Source organism: Podarcis filfolensis (genome assembly GCF_964270895.1).
Source record: "Podarcis filfolensis genome assembly, chromosome: 12".
Taxonomy (NCBI): Eukaryota; Metazoa; Chordata; class Lepidosauria; order Squamata; family Lacertidae; genus Podarcis; species Podarcis filfolensis.
The window spans coordinates 44,359,446-44,380,696 of record NC_139614.1 but is presented as its reverse complement, the minus strand read 5'-3'; the positions used below and the strand labels follow the sequence as shown (position 1 = coordinate 44,380,696).

The window sequence follows — 21,251 nt, the reverse complement described above, 5'->3', positions numbered from 1 at the left end:
GATTTCCATTTGGGGAGGTCACGTAGGCCACTTCCCTTAATCAATTGTTCAAATTGCTACTGTAACATTAACATAACCCAGGGTTGTAATTAAGGTCTGGGTTTTTTAAAAAATAAAAAACCAATTTCAGTGGTACCTTGGGTTACAAACACCTCGGGTTACAGACTCTGCTAACCCGGAAGTAGTACCTCAGGTTAAGAACTTTACCTCAGGATGAGAACAGAAATTGTGTGCCGGCGGCGTGGCAGGCCCCATTAGCTAAAGTGGTGCCTCAGGTTAAGAACGGTTTCAGGTTAAGAACGGACCTCCAGAACGAATTAAGTTCGTAACCAGAGGCACCACTGTAATGGTTCTTTATACAATTATAAAGTGAGGACAGGCCATAGTATTCAAGAGAAGTGAACATCGCAAAGTGATGCATACTCCTGGCAAATGCCATTCCAGCAATTCCCACAACAGAAATAACTTAACAGCGCAAAAGATGAAAACTTATCTCCAGAACTTGCCTGCTTCTGGGTGTATACTGCCTGAGTGAAGTCAGTGGAGAAGTAGTAGGCTTGAAAGTAGGAGATGTAAAACCATTGATAAATCCAGTATTTGGAAACGGTGTTACCTATGGAACAGAAGTACTGCAAGTTACACAGCTGTAGATTTAAGAGACTCTCAAGAGTTCTTGAAATGACATCACAGGACTGATTTTTACATTAAGATCAGCACCCACTGGCCCAGGTGTATAGCCCAGCTAGACCAGGATCCAGTCCTCACAGTGGCGAACCACTTCAGTTAGTTAATTTATTTAGTATGCTGTTCTTCCTCAGAAGATCACAGGGTGGTTCGCAACATAAAAATACAAAATGAGAACACAAAATACTAAATGAAACAAAAGCAAACCAATAATCACCCTGCCAAACACACATTTAAATGGTCTGGTTATGGAGTAATGTTTTTGCCTGGCACCTAAAGATATGTAATGAAGGCACCAGGTGAGCCTCCCTGAGGAGAACATCCTACAGATGGGGAGCCACCGCAGAAAAGGCCCGCTCTTGTGTTGTCATCCTCTGGTCCTCTTATGAAGGAGGTGAATGAAAAAAGGGCCTCAGATGATGATTGCAAGGTCCAGGTTTGCGGTCCTTGACATAATTGCGGCCCTGAGCTGTTTAAGGCTTTATAGGTCAAAACCAGCACTTTGAATTGGACCCGGAAAATAATTGGCAGCTAGTGCAGTCGGGCCAGGATTGGTGTAATATGCTCAAACTGCCTTTTGCAGGCAAACTGGCCACAGAATTCTGCACCAGCTTAAGTTTCCGAACTGTCTTCAGAGGCAGCCCCATGTACAGTGTGTTGCAGTAACCTAACCTAGAGGTTACCAGAAGCATTTGGAGACCTGAAAGCCTGATCTGAGTGCATCCCATCCCCAACTTGTGATTCCCAGCAACTGGCATTCAAAAAGACATACTTAACATTTTTATTTTATGTTTTTGCCTTTTATCTCTGACCCAAGTGTTATGCTTATGCTATGGCTTCTCAAAAAATATGGGTATTCTGGACAGTTTTCATGAATTCCAAGGAAACTATCTGAAGGACTCATCAGAAGTGAGGTTATGATCAGAAACAGCCCAGTCCTGTGTCTCAACCAATTTTCTCTTCCAAATTACCCTTTTGCATGGAGAATATTCAACATGTGCCTGGGGCCACTGGATTGCAAAAAGGAAGGAGAATGAAGCATACTTCCTCGTAAGACCTATGTATTCTGGATGTACAGTCAACTGCTGTGGATGTCTCAAATCAATTGCTCCTTTACATAAAAAACATTTTGTGTCTGCAGAAAGTTAGCATGTAAGGGAGAGGCTGAGGTCAAAACCTCTTATGCACTGCATGAAGTCTGAAATGCAATGAGGATTCTGCCCTGCAATTTTACTTAATATGTAGCTTGAGCGTAACACCTGGTCTTAAGATTATGAGGATAAATAATCAAGTCCTTAGTTCCTATCATCACTTCAATTTACACTGAAGGGGATTTAACAGAATTCAAAAAATTCAAGAGGCCTTCTTTCTCATTGTCTTTAGCTACTCTGACTTGCTGCTACAAAATTATCTAAAAATGAGGAACACGGTCAAAACAAAAAAATTTTTTTCTTTCCAGTAGCACCTTAAAGACCAACTAAGTTAGTTCTTGGTATGAGCTTTCGTGTGCATGCACACTTCTTCAGATACACACGGTGAGGAACATGGTGTAATGCTAATATATGGGCTGAGAAGTAAGAGTACGTAAAACAGATTCAGGAAGTACGCCAGTTATTATGGAGCTATAAACTAAATCTAGTATGCCCCGGTTATATTCAAGACTAAGCAAAAGCATGAACATTTAAAAAGCAACAAACGAATGATTCTGAAGTGCTTACCAGTGATGGATCAAGATAGCTATGTGTTGTTGACCACGTCTGTGGGGCAATTAAGCTGTACAGTGGAAACTGCTGTTGGGGGCTGTATACTGGAGGTATGTAAAATGATGTTGTATAACGCTGTGTGTAGATGTTCATGTCCAGAGGTCTGTATCCATTCTTTGGCAAAAATGTATTTATAGCTATAGCCTTTGCTTTTATTCTTGCCTAGAAGACAGAAGATCATGCTCTTAGAAGAATCAGCTTGAGAGAACGACGACTACTTTCAGAAGTATTTCAGTGAACACTAAAAACAAAACGTATTTACCTTAATTGGTTTTCCTTGGAAGGTTTTCACTTCTTCTCTAAGGTATCTATAAGCCTTTAAGAGTGAAAAATATGTTTGTGTGAAAGGCAGCAGATGTAGTAAGTTAACAAGAAAAAGTATATCATTATGCACACACAGATATTAACACAAACAATATCAGTTCTTCCTTATTTAAGAACACTTGGGTCCAATTCAGGTTTATACTGGATTACAGACAGGTCCTCAGCATATGGTCAGAGGCATTATCAGGTTTCATTTTAACCCTGCTTGGCAATGATCATATGTGGTACTAAAATCACAGTAAAGATGGCAGCAGGAACCTACTTACTCCATTTCAAAAATTCCACTCTAGGGTCTAAACCAGCTTTTGAGAGCAGCCCAGACAAGAAAGGCACAATTAAGACTTATTGTAATCACAACAGCAGTTGGCTGAATCACTGCTTTTAGTAGGATTTAAAATTTCCAAGAAGTACATGGATTCTAGACTTAATTATGGAAACCATGACTAGACAACAATGAATTTCTCTGAATTATGAAGGCTGCTGTTCTGTGCAACTATATGATGTCTTCCTGCCATTTCTTACATGAACATTGTATTATGGACCAACTTTGTTTGTGGAGGTCTGTTCACACCACCTCAGTCAAGAGTCACCGTAATCAATCTCCAAAACTGATAACTGACACAAACTGAATATGCGCAACAAAAAAGTGAGAGCCTACCTGCTGTGCATCTGCTTCAGACTCAAATGTAATAAACCAGTTGTCATTATAGGCAAACTCACAGTTGATGAACCTAGGCAAGTTATCTCCCTTGAAGAGTGCTTCGACCTCCTAAGAAAAGATTGGTGGGAAAGAGGGTTCACTGACAAGTACAACAGAAGGTTCATTTAGGACCAAGCAATGTAAAGGCCTCATTAGAACTGATGGCAAAAAGGCACAAAAATATCACTGACTATCCTTAATTTCAACAAGAAAGGGCTATGGAGCAGGGTACTAACGCTGTCCCATCATTCCAGGGACCTGATTTCTTTTCAGCTATGCAAAGGCTGTAACCTAAAGGTTTGATGTTGGTGCCTAAACAATTTCAGGGTGGCACCTGACTAAGTCACACCTATGACTAATTTAAAGTCCATTGATTTAAATTGGGTCTATTCCAGTACAGTTCAGATACTACCCACTGAACTGTAAATACAAAGACATACTGTGTTCACCTTCAATTAACAGATTAACAGCAGATACACCCTTAATTGACATTCCTAAGTCAAGCTTTATGACTCGGGAAATTGTGTTTTCCTGTTAATATCACTCTGCATATGAACACCAATATTACTTTTTTGATTTTTTAAAACATCCCTTTCTCTTCAAAGAGCATTTACTCAACCTCCTTGATCTCTTCTGCTGTCAGTGAGCTAGTTAGAACACCTCACTCAAAATGTTGCCCAATGCTTTACATTTATTGATTTGGAATCTGTCTTCCAGGAGCAGCCTTAACTTTATGGTGGAAGCATGTAGAGAGGCACTCGCTGTCTGAAAGCTCCAGAAACGTCTTTCTGACAAGGTATAAATGGCATCTCGGCTGCAATTCAATATTTTCTTTTAAACAGGTATTTAGCTATTGGTTGAGTGTGGGATTGTTTTCCTAGTATGCTTTATAAAGTTGTGAGTGATATCATGAATGCAAAATTATATGGAAGAAAATCTTACTTGGCCACAAGTGATCGCCAAGAGAGAGAGAATCACAATTAAAGCTGTAGCCACCTAGCACCATGGCAAAGGTATAGGGTGGGTGGGATTTTTTAAAAGCATGTTGCGAATCGTTTGACTGCTGTATACGGAACTTACTTCAATTGGAGTAGATTCAGGTACTTCACGTAAAATCACAATGCAGCGATTCTGGTTTGGCCTGACTTTTTCACCCTTCTCGTCCACTTGGACTAAAGGCAATGCTAGGGGAAGACACATACAACACAGTTACTTCGAATTCAACCAGTTAAGCAAGGCTTTGTTTTGCACACACTGCAGTTTTGTAGGACTAGTGTAAGATCTGTTACCTTATTCAACTCCAGTTTGTAAATAAATGTGTACAAACGTGGCACATGCCAGTCAAGTCTCTCAAGCAAACAACTTACTTTGGGAAAGATCTTTCAAGCCCCTAATTGAAATAAACCAGTTTGGCTCCTGGAGTGTTCACCACACCTCTTAGTGAAGCCTTTCAGAGGAGGGGAACACACTCCTACCAGTCTTATTCTGTTAGAAAGTCCATCTTGTATGGCCCTTTTCCCCACTTTGAAATGAAAGAGTGTACATTCCAATACTACTCTTTGGTACTATACTAAACAAATCACCAGGAGTGACAATCAAGCACTTAACTTATCATATTCCAAACTGCCTCACACCAATGGTAATTACTTTCAAATACTTTAGCCATGGTACAAAAAAATTACGTTTGACAGGTTTAATTAGTAAACTGCTAAATAAAAATTGCAAATGGTGTGCTGGAGCAGAAACCTGTTAGGTATCTTTTGAAACCAACCATGGAGAACTTCCACTTATAAAAGTCTGTAGTGGCTGAAGCTAAACAAGCCACATACTGAATATACATTTAACTGCAACAATGCAGAAAGCCTCAGCAGTATCATTAGGATACCCAAGTCGAACAGTTTGACAGAGGGGCATTCTCCAATAAATCTATTGTATAAAACAGAAGATTAAATGGCAGGTCCCCCCCCCAGCATGAATTTACTGCTATGACAGGTTTATTGTCATTTAAGTACAGTTTTCTAAATGTTGCACTCACCCACTGGCTTCAACCCTCCCCCAATGCTATGCACCTCACAGAACAAAAACTCACTATTTATCTTCAAGTCAAAAATAGGTGCTTTGTCAATTACTTACATCGCAGCACTTCAACAATCAAATCCATATCAGTACTCAGCTTCTTGACGTGATCAAGGTTTGCTACTGTCATTATTGGCACATACTGATCACTGTCCATCTGAGATATAAGGTACATGTCACTGGCAAGATTCTCTCTGTTGAAGGAAAGCAGAGTCTTCATTATAAAACTCCTACACAAGCAAAAAAGTTGCATTTGACTTTCTTATCGATCAACATCTATGTACAGTGGATGCTTGGGTTGTGAACGTGATCTGTGCGGAAAGCACATTTGCAACCCGCGGTGCCTGCAACCCGCAGTGCTGCGTCTGCGCACGTGCGGGTTGCGATTCGGCGCTTCTGCGCATGCACAAAGCGCGATTTAGCACTTCTGTGCATGCGCCAAAACCCAGAAGTAACCCGTTCCGGTACTTCTGGGTTCGGCGTGGTGCACAACCCGAAATTGCGCAACCCGAAGCGTCTGTAACCCGAGGTATGACTGTATTAAGGAACTGTCATGTATTTACTTTAAATTCCCTTTGCTACTAGAGTGAAGGAAACAGTTACCTATGAAACTATCTTATAGCCTGGTTGCCTGGGTTGAGGGAGAGAGAGAGAGAGAGAGAGAGAGAGAGAGAGAGAGAGAGAGAGAGAGAGAGAGAGAATATCAGGGATTTTCAACATAAGGTGCACCAAACTGGATGCAGCCCACCTGTCAGGTACTTTTAAAACTATGTTTTACAGCGCTTGGGAAACAGAACAGCAAAAAGATCCATCAAGTCCATAATAGGCCAATTCTATGAATCTATGTAGCTGGTGCGCTGAGTTTAGCTCCGTAGCTCACACACAGACAAGGTTTGTTCAAAACATCGTAGAGCTGGAAGGGTCTCTAAGGATCATCTAGTCCAACACCCTGTAATGCTGAAATATGCAGCTGTCCCTTATTGGGATCAATCCTAAAACCTTGGTGTTATCAGCACCACATTTTAACCAGCTGAGCTATCCAGCTGTCATATCCAGATGTTGAGAGGTATATTTTATCTCCCAACAAATTAAGGATGGGGTCACAGAGGCTCATGCATGGATAGTATTTGAAGTTTTGGTCTTGAAAATAGCTCAGTTAAGATTTCCAACAGCCAAGCAGCTCTGTACATTAAACAATCAGCATACAGGAGGTATCAGTGCCAACCCTCCCCCCCCAAAAAAAAACTCACCTTCCTGCTACAGATGACAAGCCACAATTGACTTAAATCTATTCTCAATAGTTACTGTTTTCTAAAGCACTGAAAATAAACCTGGCTGCAGACAGAATGAGTGAGTGGCAGCTTTGTTTTTTTAAAAAAACAACTTATCTTGACAGGCTTCAGTATGCAAATTAGCAAAGCAAGAAGAAAAACAAATTACATATTTAACTGAGAGAAAAAAATAATAGATTCCATATGGATTTACTCTGTAGAATTTTGGTTCCTTCCCATGCTTCTCAAGGTCTGAGTCCACTTCATATATGGATAATGAACTTCTATTAAATCCAGATGCCACAACACTTTTTCCTGCGTTAACACTTAGCAGTGAAAATAGGTAGTGACTTATTTCGTAGTAATGATTACTTAAGCCAGGTGTGGAGAACATGTGTCCCTCCAGATATTGCTGAACTGCCCTTCCATCACCACTGCCCATTGGCCATGCTCACTAGAGCTGATCGGGAGTTGTAGCTCAGCAGCATCTGAAAGGGCAAAGGTTCCTCACACATGACTTAACCTATCATCCTAAAAGGCAAATATCTGTAAACTGCTCTGGAAGCCTTTTTCTTCTCTGTTATGAAGAGCAGGATAAAAATGTGGGATAACCAACATGCCTAAGTCTAATTAATGCATGAAGGGTTTGATGCCAGAGAGTAAGCTGGCCTGGCAGGCTTAGCTATGTCGCTCCGCTCCAACCTGGGAGGAAGGTAATCAAGCCTTATCGCTGTACCTCACAGTCTACTTGAGAAGCTCAATTTGTGAGATCTGAGCTGCTTGCTCCAAGCGCAGACTGCATCACTCTAACAGGTGTCTCTTAAATTCCTACACCAATAATTTAGGAGCTTTCACCAGTATAACTAAGCCACATTTTACTGCCTGTGCAACCTTTACTGAATGCTGCATGGAAAAGCACATGAACCTGTCCTTTGTGAGTATATAAATCAACCTTTTTTAACTTATCAAATGAGTCTCTATGATGCAGATTTTGCTTTCCTTTGCTGCATATTTTGCAAGAATATTTTCCCCAAACCTGGATATTGGCATCTAAGAATTCTATTTTGTATATATCTCTATTTTCCTTGCTACCAAGAAAAATGCTTTAAATAAATACAGCATGAATGGTCACTACTGAATACATGTTAGGCTTACCTAGATAAACAGAACTCCAGTGTTTTTTTCAGTACTTCTCGCAAGTCTTCTTGACCTTCTGACTGCAGCTGTTCTTTACCTCCTAGAAATGGAAGACATGAGTTTGACAAAGTCAGGGGGGAAACCTAGCCTTCATAAAAAGACATTTCCTTCAAGTGTCAAAGGTCACCTTATTCGCAATGGCAAGAGTTTAAATAAAGTACCCTTCATATCAACTCATGACACAAAGAGTATCTTGCACCTGATCCTAAATATACGGACTCAGCAGAAACTTTGGTGGAGCTTAGACACACATAAGGGTTGCTTGCACCCACTGTCTACCCACCCCATCTCATTAGAAAAGGTTGGCTCCATTGAAAAGCCAAGCAACAATCATTTTATATTACCATCAATACAGAAACAACTGACAAATTAGTTAGGATTCCTTTCCAGTTGCAATAGCTTTTAAGAAATAAGGGTGATGTAAAATATGTAAATATTTGAACAGGAATAGATTTTTATATATCTGGAAGCTATCAAGTAGGCCTCTAGTATTTATTTTTTCTGCTCTGTTATGTACACCCTTTACACACTCAATGCAGACAAGTATCTCAAACGTCATCTTTAAAACTTGAAATATATTACAGTGGAGAAAGAAGTTTGAAATATGTACACAGCACTATGATATAATATGAAAAAAATATTCATTTGTTAGCTTCAAAATACAAAGACCAACATGAAACTCTTATGTAAGAAAGTTGCCTTATTCATTATAATTTTAACAGCAAGTGTATGAGCCAGCATTGTGTCTGGTACTACAATGGAAAATCTTCTTTAATCTGTATTTAAATACAGTAACAAACTTAGAGGTTGAAGGAAGGAACATTCAGAACCCGGGAGAGATTAGAAAGTGCTTCCAGAGGTATTTTAAAAAGTTATATACTCAAGGGCCACAAGATGAAATAGAGATTACACAATTTTTGGAGAGAAATGGATTAGCAAAGCTGTCAGAAGAAAATAGAACAATTTTAAATGGCAAAATAACACGACAAGAGATTGAACAGGCCATCCTGAGTCTGAAACAGGGCAAATCACCAGGGCCAGATGGACTGACCTCTAACTACTATAAGACATTGAAGGATTATTTGATACAACCTTTGTTGGAGGTCAGTAATGAAATAATGGAGGGGAAGAAGGCGCCTGAATCGTGGAAAGAAGCATTTATCACATTGATTCCAAAGTCAGAAACTGAAAAGACACAACTCAAGAATTACCGTCCCATCTCCCTTTTAAATGTGGATTACAAAATATTTGCAGATGTTTTGGCACGAAGATTTAAGAAAGTTTTAAGTGAGATAATCCATAAAGACCAGGCAGGCTTTCTCCCGGGCAGACATATGTTTACTAACACAAGGAACATCATAGACATATTGGAACTTTTACAAACAAACATAAACACTAAAGCAGTTTTAATTTTTATAGACGCGGAGAAAGCCTTTGACAACATATCTTGGAAATTTATGAAGGGGAATTTAAAAGAAATGGGAGTGGGTCGGGGGTTTGAGAACGGGATTGAGGCAATATATTCAGAACAAAAGGCTAAACTGATAGTTAACAATGTGGTTACAGAAGAGTTTAAAATTGAAAAAGGTACACGACAAGGCTGCCCGATTTCCCCATTACTGTTTATTTCGGTTCTGGAAGTGCTCCTGAATATGATTAGGGGGGACCGGTTGGTGGAAGGGATTCAGGTCGGAGCGAAACAATATAAACTTAAAGCTTTTGCAGATGACCTAGTTTTGACATTACAGGAGCCGGAGTCTAGTTTGAAAAGAGTACTACAACTGATTCAAAACTTCGGTCGAGTGGCAGGATTTAAGTTAAATAAGCAAAAAACTAAAGTTTTGGGGAAAAACGTGACAGATATTGAGTTGGAACAGCTTCAGAAAGAGACAGAACTAAATGTGGTTAAAAAAGTTAAATACCTAGGGGTAAACATAACAGCAAAAAATCTGAGTTTATTTAAAGATAATTATGAAAAATGTTGGTCAGAGATTAAGAGAGACTTGGATAGTTGGTCAAGACTAAAACTTTCTTTGTTAGGCCGAATAGCTGCCATCAAGATGAATGTATTGCCAAAAATGTTATTTTTGTTTCAGACACTGCAGATTGTAGACAAGACAGAGTGTTTCCGGAAGTGGCAGAAAGATATTTCTAAATTTGTCTGGCAGGGCAAAAAGCCCAGAATCAAATTTAAAATATTAACAGATGCGAAAGAAAGAGGGGGCTTTGCCCTGCCAGATTTAAAGTTGTATTATGAAGCTGCAGCTTTCTGCTGGTTAAAAGATTGGTTACTTCTTGAAGATACGGATGTCTTGGATTTGGAAGGTTTTAATAATGCGTTTGGATGGCATGCATATTTATGGTATGATAAAGCTAAGATAAATAAGGCCTTCAAGAACCATATTGTCAGAAAATCAGTTTTTAATGTCTGGACAAAATATAAAGACTTACTGGAGAATAAAACTCCGAGGTGGCTGTCACCCCTGGAGGCTAAGGCTCGGAAAAGAGCCAATATGGAGGCCAACTGGCCAAAATATTGGGAGATAATAGAAAAGGATGGTGACAACTGGAAATTGCAGAGTTTAGAAAAGATGAGAGACAAAGTGCGAGACTGGTTACACTATGCTCAGATTAAAGAAGTGTTTAAAAATGACAAAAAGTTAGGATTCCAAGTGGAAAAGTCAAAGTTAGAAACTGAACTGTTAGAACCTAAGACTAAGGTACTTTCAAGAATGTATAACTTGCTGCTGAAATGGAACACACATGACGAAATGGTAAAATCAACAATGATAAAATGGGCGCAGGATATTGGGTATAATATTATGTTTGAAGATTGGGAAAGGTTGTGGACCTCTGGGCTGAACTTCACTGCATGTAATGCGTTGAAGGAAAATGTGATGAAAATGATGTATAGATGGTACATGACCCCTGTTAAACTGGCTAAAATATACCATTCGTCTGATAGCAAATGTTGGAAATGTAAGGAAAATGAAGGAACATTTTTTCACCTCTGGTGGACCTGCCCTAGAGTGAAGGCCTTTTGGGAGAAGATATATAATGAATTAAAAAAGGTGTTTAAATACACCTTTACTAAGAAACCAGAGGCCTTTCTCCTGGGTATTGTCGGCCAGAGTGTGTTAAAAAAGGACAGAACATTCTTTTTGTACGCAACAACAGCAGCAAGAATATTAATTGCCAAGAATTGGAAAACTCAGGAGCTACCCACTGTGGAAGAATGGCAGATGCAACTGATGGACTATATGCAATTAGCCGAGATGACCGGCAGAATTCGAGACCAGGGAGAAGAAAGGATGGAAGAAGACTGGAGGAAATTTAAGATTTATTTACAAAAATATTGTAATTTGGCTGAGTGTTGAATTGGATGCCAGTGCAGACAATTGTCTACCATTAAATTAGATTTAAGGCTGAATTATATGTCAAACCAAATTAAGATTATTAATTAAGATGAGTTAAATGATAATTTGTTTGAAATTAATTTAATAATGATGTAAGTGGATGCGGGAGGTGTGGGGGAGTCCCATGTAACAATTGAGAGATGTTAAATGGACAATGATAAGTTGTGCTTATCTAATATATGCTTTATTTGAAAACTTCAATAAATATATTATAAAAAAAAAAAAAAATACAATGGAAAATCTTGCCATCAGACGTTGCAGCAGACACAAGAGCTAAATTCTTTTTGCTATATTCTATTAAGTAAAAACTTAGATTAGCAGTTGAAGGGGGAAAAAAAACAGTAGGGAGCTCCAAACTGATTAAGATGGATAAGAGAATTATATAATGTTTTGAAAAGTTCCTTTTCTGGACTCAGAAGCAATGACACAAGAATTATAGTGTTAGGCTGCACTGAACAACATCCAATGCTATCTGCCTGCTTGCTCAATAGAAAAATGCTTGTGCAATGTGACTTCCCTAGACAAGTTATTAGGTTTCCCCAATAACATTAGTTTAAAACAGAAAGTACCCCAGGCAGGTGGTATCTATCCTCAGTCTATATACTGTATAAAAATGGTAGAGCTGTGCATTGGTTGAAATCCTATGTTCACACCCTGCAAACACATTATTTGACACTATCTGCAGAAGTCTGCAGAGCAAGTTTCTGGCCCTGAGATTGTGGAGGATTGATACCATGTAGGCAATGTCATGTGTGGGTTGCACAGTGAGCAGATTTAATAAAATGTGCATAATTTGAATCATTTTAATAAAATGTGCATAATTTGAATCATTCAGCTTTTCTTGCCTTTGCCAAAGAACACAATCTTCATTAAAAAAAAAAATTAAAATAAACATGGCCGATGGTCAGGGATGGTGGGAACTAGAGAGCACTACTCCTGAATTATGAACTGTAGGCACTTTTCATTATGAAACTTAGACTTCCAAGATAACATGTCAACACTACAACCTGTGATCCAATAAAATACTCAGTTCATCTAGTAAATATATTCACTACCCAAGACACTGAAGGTTCAAAGTTCCTAGCATTGTCTGGGCTGTTGAGACTTCAAAGTTTAGATTGCTTTTTAATAACGGAGGCAAGTTTGAACATTTGAAATACTGTACATATGATCAATCTGGTATTTCTTTAAATGTACTGTAGTCACAAGCCCGGGGGCAAACAGTGGTTTGTCCGAAATGAAGCAGACTGAGCCCCACATATAAATACATGCAAATGTGCTGGTAAAACTGTTACATTAATAGGCACTACTTATTTCAGACTATGCATTAAGGATTTGTACGAGCAACTATTGTTACTGTTTATTGTTCTGTAGCAAATGCCTATAATTCAGTGTTGCTCAGGTAAATTTCTTCGGTAGCTTGTAATTTATAAGTTCCTGTCAAATACATATTTAGAATAAACACTGGGGGTCATTTTGTAAGTTGGAAAACCATTTTAAAAACATACAAGGAAGCCTCCTCTTTCTTACCTCTCTGAGTGTTTTCGTGTATAGATTCATACTCTGAATGATCTAGAGCCAAAGGGTTCATATCTGTCTGGTCTGACAGTGGAGCTGTCAGGGGTGGTTCTTGCAGTTCTGTTAACGATTCATTCTGGTGCTTTTTGTCACCATCACCATTGGCCTCCAACCCTGCAGGAAAAGTTGCAGGAGTCACAAACCAAGAAATTCTTTATCTGCTTTAAATTAGAAAGAAAAGGCTCAGAGGACCAGCACACTCAGCTAGAATCGTACCTTCTTTGCAGGAATCTGGTGGATGATCTGCTATTTCTTCCCAGGTTTTGCTCACGCCACCATCATTAGCCCCGCTTGCTTCCACATGTAACATATGATTCCCCCATACTTTTGCATTAGGATTTAGTTCAGAAACCTTGGCCGACTCCTAGGAAATAACAATTGAGTTACGCTCTGTTAACTAAATGCCTGTCATTTTACGTGGTTCCTTATTATAAATGCAACCCACAAATGGTTAAAAGAGATACAGCAGTGGAATAAGAGTTCTTGCGGCTAGAGACCATTCGGTGCTTATGTAAACTCAACCTACATTACTTGTCAAGGCAAATTCATCCACATTTATCATTTGTATAGCTCTTTGGAATATTCAAAGAAGTGACATCAGTTGTCTTAGATTCCAATTTGTTGTACTCTTGTAAGGAGGTATTTCCGACAAGTCTCTCCTCCATCGGCAGTCCCCCCCCCAAATAATAATCTTATACCTTTCCCAAAGGACCCAACTCAATTGGGATGGGACCACAGGAAGCTGCAGGAGGTAGCAGGAGTCAGGAAAGCTCTGCTCCATTTATGAAAGTTACCACTCAGGCTTCATTTATATTTATGATCAGATTTATACTCCACTTTTCCCACCAAATGGAGACATCCAACTGATTTTCAACAGTGGCTGCATTCACATGGTTACACTAAATCACATTTTAGTGTTACCAATATGAGCCTGTGCAAGTCTGACATTCATGCGCTACCTCCTTCCATGGTTTAGCATTAGAAGGAGAAGCCTGTGTGAGCCTTGGATCCGAACACTCTCCCATGCCTGGGTGTAGGTATGAAGAGGCTGGCAGCTTCTATCTGTTTTTTATAATAAATAATAATAATAATAATCCCAGTTTAGTGTTATATCTGAGCCCTAAACTGTGGTTAATTTTAACTGTAGTTTACTAAAACAATGCTTCATAGTTAAGATTAACTCCAGTTTGTCCAGATTCAGACTTAAGGCTAAGCTGTGGTTAGTCAAAAATAGAAGGCAATGCCATGCCAGAGCAGTAAACAAACATTATAAAAAAAGGAGCCATAGGTAAAAGTAAATCTAAGCATTGGCAAGATCAAAAGCGGATATTAACTCCATAATCTTTGAACCAGTTCTGTAAGGGCATGTCCAAACATATTCTTATTACAGAGGAAGGGGGAAAGAAAATGATTGATACAAGTTTTCTTAAGGCCCCCTAGCAAGCCCATGGGCTGAGGCAAGGTATGAAGAAGGATTCATAGCTTATATTGTACAACTATGAAAATGTCCTCAAAGTTGATGGCACTATAAGATTAGATTTCCATCATGTCATAAATGATTGAACTAGCTATCTATCGCAATGCATGCTTTACAATCTTCTAATCATGTGGTTATGATAAGATGGGTGTATTTGTGCAACAATTCCCCTTACACAATAATTCCCTTGAAGAATTAAGGCTTGCACGATTGGTATCGTTATGAGCAATTTATGTCTAGGATAATTTCCACAATAAATTGTGACCATTTTGGCTCTTGCCTGCCTTTCAAAATAAAGACAAAATCACAAACATAACAAGACAAGTGTTACCGTATTTTTAGCCCTATAGGACGCACCAGCCCATAGGACGCACCTAGTTTTCGGGGGGGGGGGGGGAATCAAGGGAAAAAATATGATTTCCCCCCGCAACTCTGGGAGCAGCGGACAGGCTGCACGCAGCCTGTGCGCTACTCCAAGACCTTCTCCCTGCTTTTGCAGGAGGTGGTGGAATTCCCCCACCTCCCGCAAAAGCCCACAGGAGCCGCGTGTGACTCCTGCAGGCTTTTCGACCAGGAGGGAGAAGGGACTGAAACGGCCAGTCCTCGGGGAAAAGCCCCCAAGAGCGGCGCGCTCTTTAAAGGGTGTGCGGCTCCTGCGGGCTTTTCTATGAGGTGGGGGAATTCCCCCACCTCGTAGAAAAGCCAGCAGAAGCCACGCGGCCCCTTTAAAGAGCGCACGGCTTTTGCCTGCTTTTGCGGGAGGTGGGGGAATTCCCCCATCTCCTGCAAAAGCCCACAGGAGCAAGAAGGGACGGACTCGGCCAGTCAGTCCCTTCTCCCTCCTTGGGGAAAAGCCCTCAAGAGCGGCGCGCTCTTTAAAGAGTGCGGCTCCTGCGGACTTTTCGACCCAGATTGTGCCCCCACATCCTCTGGGGCTGGCGATGGGGGAAGCGCTGCTTTCCCCCGCCGCCAGCCTCAAAGCTGGGTTGGAGAGTAGCGGGAAGGTGTTGCGCGCCTTCCCGCTGCCCCCCATCCTCTGGGGCTCTGACCGCCAGCCTCAAACAGCAGACTCTCCTGGCTTCAGCGGAAGCAACGCGAAGCCTCCGGAGCGCAGGCTTCGGAGGCTTCGCGTTGCTATCGCTGAAGCCAAAGAGCCTGCATTCGCCCCATAGGATGCACACACATTTCCCCTTCATTTTTGGAGGGGGAAAAGTGCGTCTTGTAGGGTGAAAAATACGGTATCTCTCTTAATAACAACCCTAGTAGTAATAACTGCTGCAAAACTCCAAACATCATTGCTCTATAGTTTTTAAGCAACAAACCTAGAAACAAATCTAAGCTCGGACACCTCAGTAGGTATGGTGCTGATAATGCCAAGGTTGCAGGTTCGATCCCTGTAAGAGACAGCTGCATATTCCTGCATTGCAGGGGGTTGGACTAGATGATCCTCAGGGTCCCTTCCAACTCTATGAGTCATGTCTTCCTTTACATTAGGAAAGGGCAGGGGCCACCCAAGTTTTGGCTGGCCTTGATAGCCAGCTCAAGTTTGTGATGATGAAGACTCCCCTCCTCAGTTTCAATGCAATCTTGCACACATCTACTCAGAAGCACATCCCACTGTGTTTGATGGAGCTTATTCCTGGCAGGGCATAGGACTTGAGCCTTGGGAGTATTCCCCCCATAGTCCTCCCAGCCTCCATCAAACAATGCTACCTCTTGCTTAGCAATGTTCCAGGGACATAATATTGCTGGCTGGCTGCCACTGAGGAGCTCTGCTGCCACTGCCAGAGGCAGTAACGAAAAGTAAAACACAAATCCAAAAAAGGATTAAGAGAAAGAGCGCCGGTGCTGTCTAGCTTCCAACAGTTAGGTGTGCCCCAAGAAACTCTGGAAAAAAACGAGTGAAATGCACCCCTCTATTCAACATGGAAACATGGCAGCAAATCCTGCAACAGCCCAAGCTCAAAGCAGTTACAGCAACCAAGTTAGCATTACAGTAATTCTCTACACACAGTGCTTGGGGAGCAGGGAATTGCCCAGATTAGACATGTGCACTGTAATCCCATATATAGCCTACTCACAAGTAAGTCCTCCTTACGTGCCCTCAATTAGACCCCGACCACCATTACAAAGCTACCGCTCACAAATGGCTAAAAGCAATTTTACAACGTAATGGTAGCAAGATGCTTTTTCAAATCCTCGTCCTTTAGCTCTCAGATAAGAGTGCAGGTATAGGGACACAATTATTTACTTCCCAGTTCAAACTTCTGAGAGCAATGATAAAAATCGGCTCATCAATAATGTATTAAAATTTAACCCAAGCATTTTTCCAATCTGTTTTAGGGAGAATGTTACAGTAAGATGTAAATATCAACTTTGTGGCAACCTTCAGAGGCTTAGGGATGGGTGAGAGGCAACAAAAGAGATGTGTATGCCTGCCACAACACAGGTACCAAGATGTGCTGTTATGTATGCCTCCATTTTAGCAACTGACAGTGGCTTAACTCAAACAAATGGAAACACTGCTGGAGTTTTAGAACATCATACATCAAATCAAAATCTTCACCTTGGATTACAGCAACTTTCTTTTTAAAAGTGCCTGATGAATCAAACTATGATGGTGAAATACTTACGTATCCTTCATCTCTATCTTGCCATCCCCAGATATCACTGTTTTGTTGTACTAGCAACTGGTAAGGGTATCCTCCCATTTCAAAAGAAGGAATGGTCACGTCGCCAGTTTCATTTTGGAGCGCCTCACTAGCACTGCATGAGCTATCCGTTTTGTTAAAAGATGAATTAATCCACAAATATCCCATCAGATATTCCTGATCATCTGTAAACTTGGCAGATGAAAACAACCTACTTAGTGGAGCAGATGGACAAAGCGGATCACCTTGAGAATCGCCTATATCCATTTTGTGTGTGTTATCAGATTCCTTTAATATATCTTCCATCAGATCCAATACATGCTTCGCATTGCCTTGGTCACATTCTTGATCGTTAACAGAGGCCAGAGGTATTTCGTACGAAGGAGTAGCGGCATATTTGTCTACTTGCTTGGGGTCAATACAAATCCCACCTGCATCAGGACAAGTCAGAGAGTCTTCGGCATCTGATCTGGAAGCACATTCCACCTCAACGTTCAGCTGGCCATTTTGGGGAGCAAAGTCCTTTGCATTTTCTGTTAATATATCTGCACAGGGAATTGAAGCTTCAGAATTTAAAGGCTTAAGAGGGCACATGGTTTCCATTATACTTTGTTTGGGTAAAGAGCTGTTTTTGTAGAATCCTGTTTTCCCTCCCCTTGATCTGGTAGATGTCTCAGTGTGACTAGTTTCTATTTTTACATTTCTAGCATCGCTTTCATCAACTGATGCAGGAAGTCTCTCTGTTTCAAGCTGACTATTAGCTTTATCAATCTGCAGGATACTTAAAGACTCCTCCAGAACTAAAGCCCTCTTTTGCATATTTGAAGATACTCTAAGTTTTTGCATTAGATCATTATTGCCATTTAACATACAGTCATCTTGAACAGTGAAATTTTCAGAATTTGCCTTGGTTTCTATTTCACTATGTGTTTTCCTTTCATGGTGTTTTTCCCATTTCAACCCATTTAGAGGCTCTTCTGCAGTTGCTATTAATTTGTGAGAGTCAGTCCCTGCACTCAGCTGATCTTCCAGTCTATGGAATGTACATTTGTTCCATAGCTTGCATTGTTCATCATTCAAATCCATCTCACTCGCTTCAGAATGTGCTAAAGAGACACAGCAGCTGTTATCTTCGTTAAGTGAACTGGAATAGTCATTTGTTTTGCCATCCTTTTTAGAGAGGTTGTGTGGAACTTGAACTTCCAAGCAATTTTCATTTTGGATTCTTTCATATTCATTTACATTTACATTAAGAGGCTTAGAAAAAGTTAATGTCTCTTCGCTTCCCCATGATCCTTCTGTCAAATCACTCATCTCTGAAGGTATGTTATCTATTTGAGACAGGTTTTGCTGAGCAGCCCTTATAAAGTTGCCATCTTCATAACTGGTAAACTCTGAAACATGGGGTATTTCCGCTTCAAAAGCCACACTCTCTGATGTTGGAAGTGTTTTAATGGTGCTTTCTTTCAGATCCCCATGGGAGCAGAATGTTCCAAGATCAGAAACATCTTCATATTTCAGGAGTAGCTCTGGATTAAACTGTTCAGAAAAGTTTGGGGTTTTCTTATCACGGCAGGCAGATACTCTCCAAAATTCATTTGTGCTTCCTGTAAAGTTTTGCCTATTCACTTGACTTTGGTTTTTTGTGTTATTTTGACTTACAGAGAGGAAATCACCAGTTGTGTCCTCAAACTCTGATGAAAACGTCAGGCTTCCCAACAACTGTTTAGAGTTTTCACCTTCAGCATTTTGATTTTCATTAGATTCAGACTTTACAGCTTCAGTGACACATTTGTTCTCACTATTGAAAAGGGAAGTCCATGCATGAGTCCTGCTTTTTAATTGCAGAGAATATTTCATGCCTTTCTCCAAATGCACAGGTGTTGGAGAATTATTGTTTTCACCAAGGGATTCATTCACAAAGATTCTACTACTATCTACCATATTCATTTCCTGGGTTCTATTTTTAGTAAGATCTTCCCCATGTGCTTGTGCCCTTAACACATCTGCTGCTATTCTGTCATTTAACCTGTGATCCCCATTCACTAAGCCAACTGGAGCTTTTACCCCCATTTCACTGTTTGGCATCAGTAAACTATCCTTTATTATATTGGGAGATTCATCTTTCAGAGCACTGAAGTCAACAGGCACCTGAACCGGCTTCTTCGGGACTAACAATTTCTTCCCACTTTCCCCAGGCCATGTCATACCGTACATCTCCTGAACAGCTAAACTTTCTACCTCTAAAGCAGTGTCTCCGTGCACAATAGCTTGCCCTTCTTCTAGATCCATTCTCAGATCATCATCAACTATACAAATACTGTAGAATTCATCTCTGGTACTTATACGGGGCCTGTCAATATCAAGATAAGCAAAGCTTGAAGCTGCTGTTTCTCTGTCTGCTCTACCTGAACCTACTGCACTACAATTACTTTTAACAGGATCTACTTCATCCTGCACTAATAAGCACTCACCCATAACTGGCTTGCCTTTTATTCCACATGTACTTAAGGCTTTCGGGAAGATGCATCCTTGGCTTACAGCCACCGGCACACATGAAGAAGTACTTTCAAATGAACGGCATGGCTTTCCAGCTACAGTAGATCCTGTTTCATTATTGCTATTAATATGGTAGCTGCCTGCATTATTCACACATTGAACATTACTACTGCTACTTTCTGGAAGATTTTCAGCACCATCTATATCTTCCATTCGTCCGCACTCTTGTAAACTGCCATACCCATTCAAGACCTTTCTTGCATTATACGGATAAAGATTAAAAGATCTACTGGGGTTGTGGCCACCTTCAGCGATCCCCGCACAATGGCCTGAAGAATATTTAACTGACTCTACGCAATTATTATGAATAGCAGGTGTTCCAGAAACTGCCTCTTGGATTACATGCAGCTCCTTTCTTTCCATGGTCTCCAAAATGGAAGTTAAAGTTTTACTTATCCCGTTTTCTGACGTCTCCTCTTCAGTTGATTTTTGCAAAAGACTCATCTTCTCATTCTTGCTGTTGAGTTCTTTACTGAAACAGCAACCCATTTTTATGTTGCCTTTTACAAGTCCCGGAACTGTGAGCTCTTTACTGCATATACCCACTTCACTTCAAGGCTGCTGGGCAGACAAGCCAACACCCAGATGCCAAAAATAGCACTGTTTAAACAGTGCAGGGGGTTCATATGCTATTGCCACTCAAAATCCAAAGCCCAGTTCCTAAAATGCCTCTATGTAAAGCCGGCATTATGCTAAACAATGTGACTTTCAGCTATCTATTTTTCTGGCTTGTACTAGGTATTTGGAGGATTTTCTTCATTTTTTCATCTCCCAAACAATGAAAGTGTTCAGAACTTTAGCTGTCTGTCTCTCCTTGTAAATGTAAGAATGCCTTGTCAGAACAGCCACTCCCATATTGAACTGAATAACAAAAAAGGGTGCATATGCATCCTAACCTACTGCAATACTGCGTGTTAATTTGCTATAATTAGGAATTGATAGAACAAGGAAACTCTGTTAGGGACTCAACAAGATTTTTCTATCCAAAGTACACTTCAAAGCCTCAGAGTTCATTCTAAAGGTACTGCAAATTAAAACCGCTCCAATAATTCCTTGCTTTTAAAATTTTTTGCGGGGCGGGAGAGAGAAGACGACAATAAAGACCATCCTGCTTGCCCACTACCAACATGTAATTTTCATACTATTCTCACATGACCATTTGCACTAACACGATTCACCTCAATTTCTCGATGTGTTGCCCAAAACTGGGGCAGGTGGGGGGGGGATGTGTCTGAAACAATTCAGTTCTGCCCACAAAAGGAGAAAGTCCACAAAAGAAAAACCATTCCATGTGGCATACCTTGACTAGGAAAAGCAACAGGTTTTGCCTCAGTGTGGCTAAAGAGAGAATGTCCACAAGTTACAGAAGGGATGGGGAACATTTTTGGCTCTGGGGATCAGGTTTTTATCTGGCCCTGCCCGATGGGCCAAATTTGACAGATGGGTGTGAATGTGAATCCTCATTTCCTGATGTGCAGGTTCAGATGTCTAAAGCTTTGTTGGCCAGCCTATGTTTTCCTAAACCAAGAGAACCGTGATGCCTGTTCTGAGAAAG

At 40.5% G+C, this 21,251-nt stretch overlaps 1 protein-coding gene across 1 annotated transcript in view; it reads right to left on the bottom strand.

Annotated features, from left to right (window-relative positions):
- Positions 1-21,251, bottom strand: part of LARP4B (La ribonucleoprotein 4B) — a 63,989-nt gene that overhangs the window by 14,687 nt on the left and 28,051 nt on the right. Inside the window, exons 3-11 of the mRNA XM_083579590.1 lie at positions 13,226-13,373; positions 12,962-13,123; positions 7,974-8,055; positions 5,605-5,741; positions 4,552-4,655; positions 3,430-3,540; positions 2,710-2,763; positions 2,403-2,609; positions 507-613 (exon numbers count right to left, since the gene is read on the bottom strand). Of these exons, the coding sequence (XP_083435716.1) occupies positions 507-613; positions 2,403-2,609; positions 2,710-2,763; positions 3,430-3,540; positions 4,552-4,655; positions 5,605-5,741; positions 7,974-8,055; positions 12,962-13,123; positions 13,226-13,373 (1,112 nt within the window). The remainder of the gene's footprint in view (positions 1-506; positions 614-2,402; positions 2,610-2,709; positions 2,764-3,429; positions 3,541-4,551; positions 4,656-5,604; positions 5,742-7,973; positions 8,056-12,961; positions 13,124-13,225; positions 13,374-21,251) is intronic.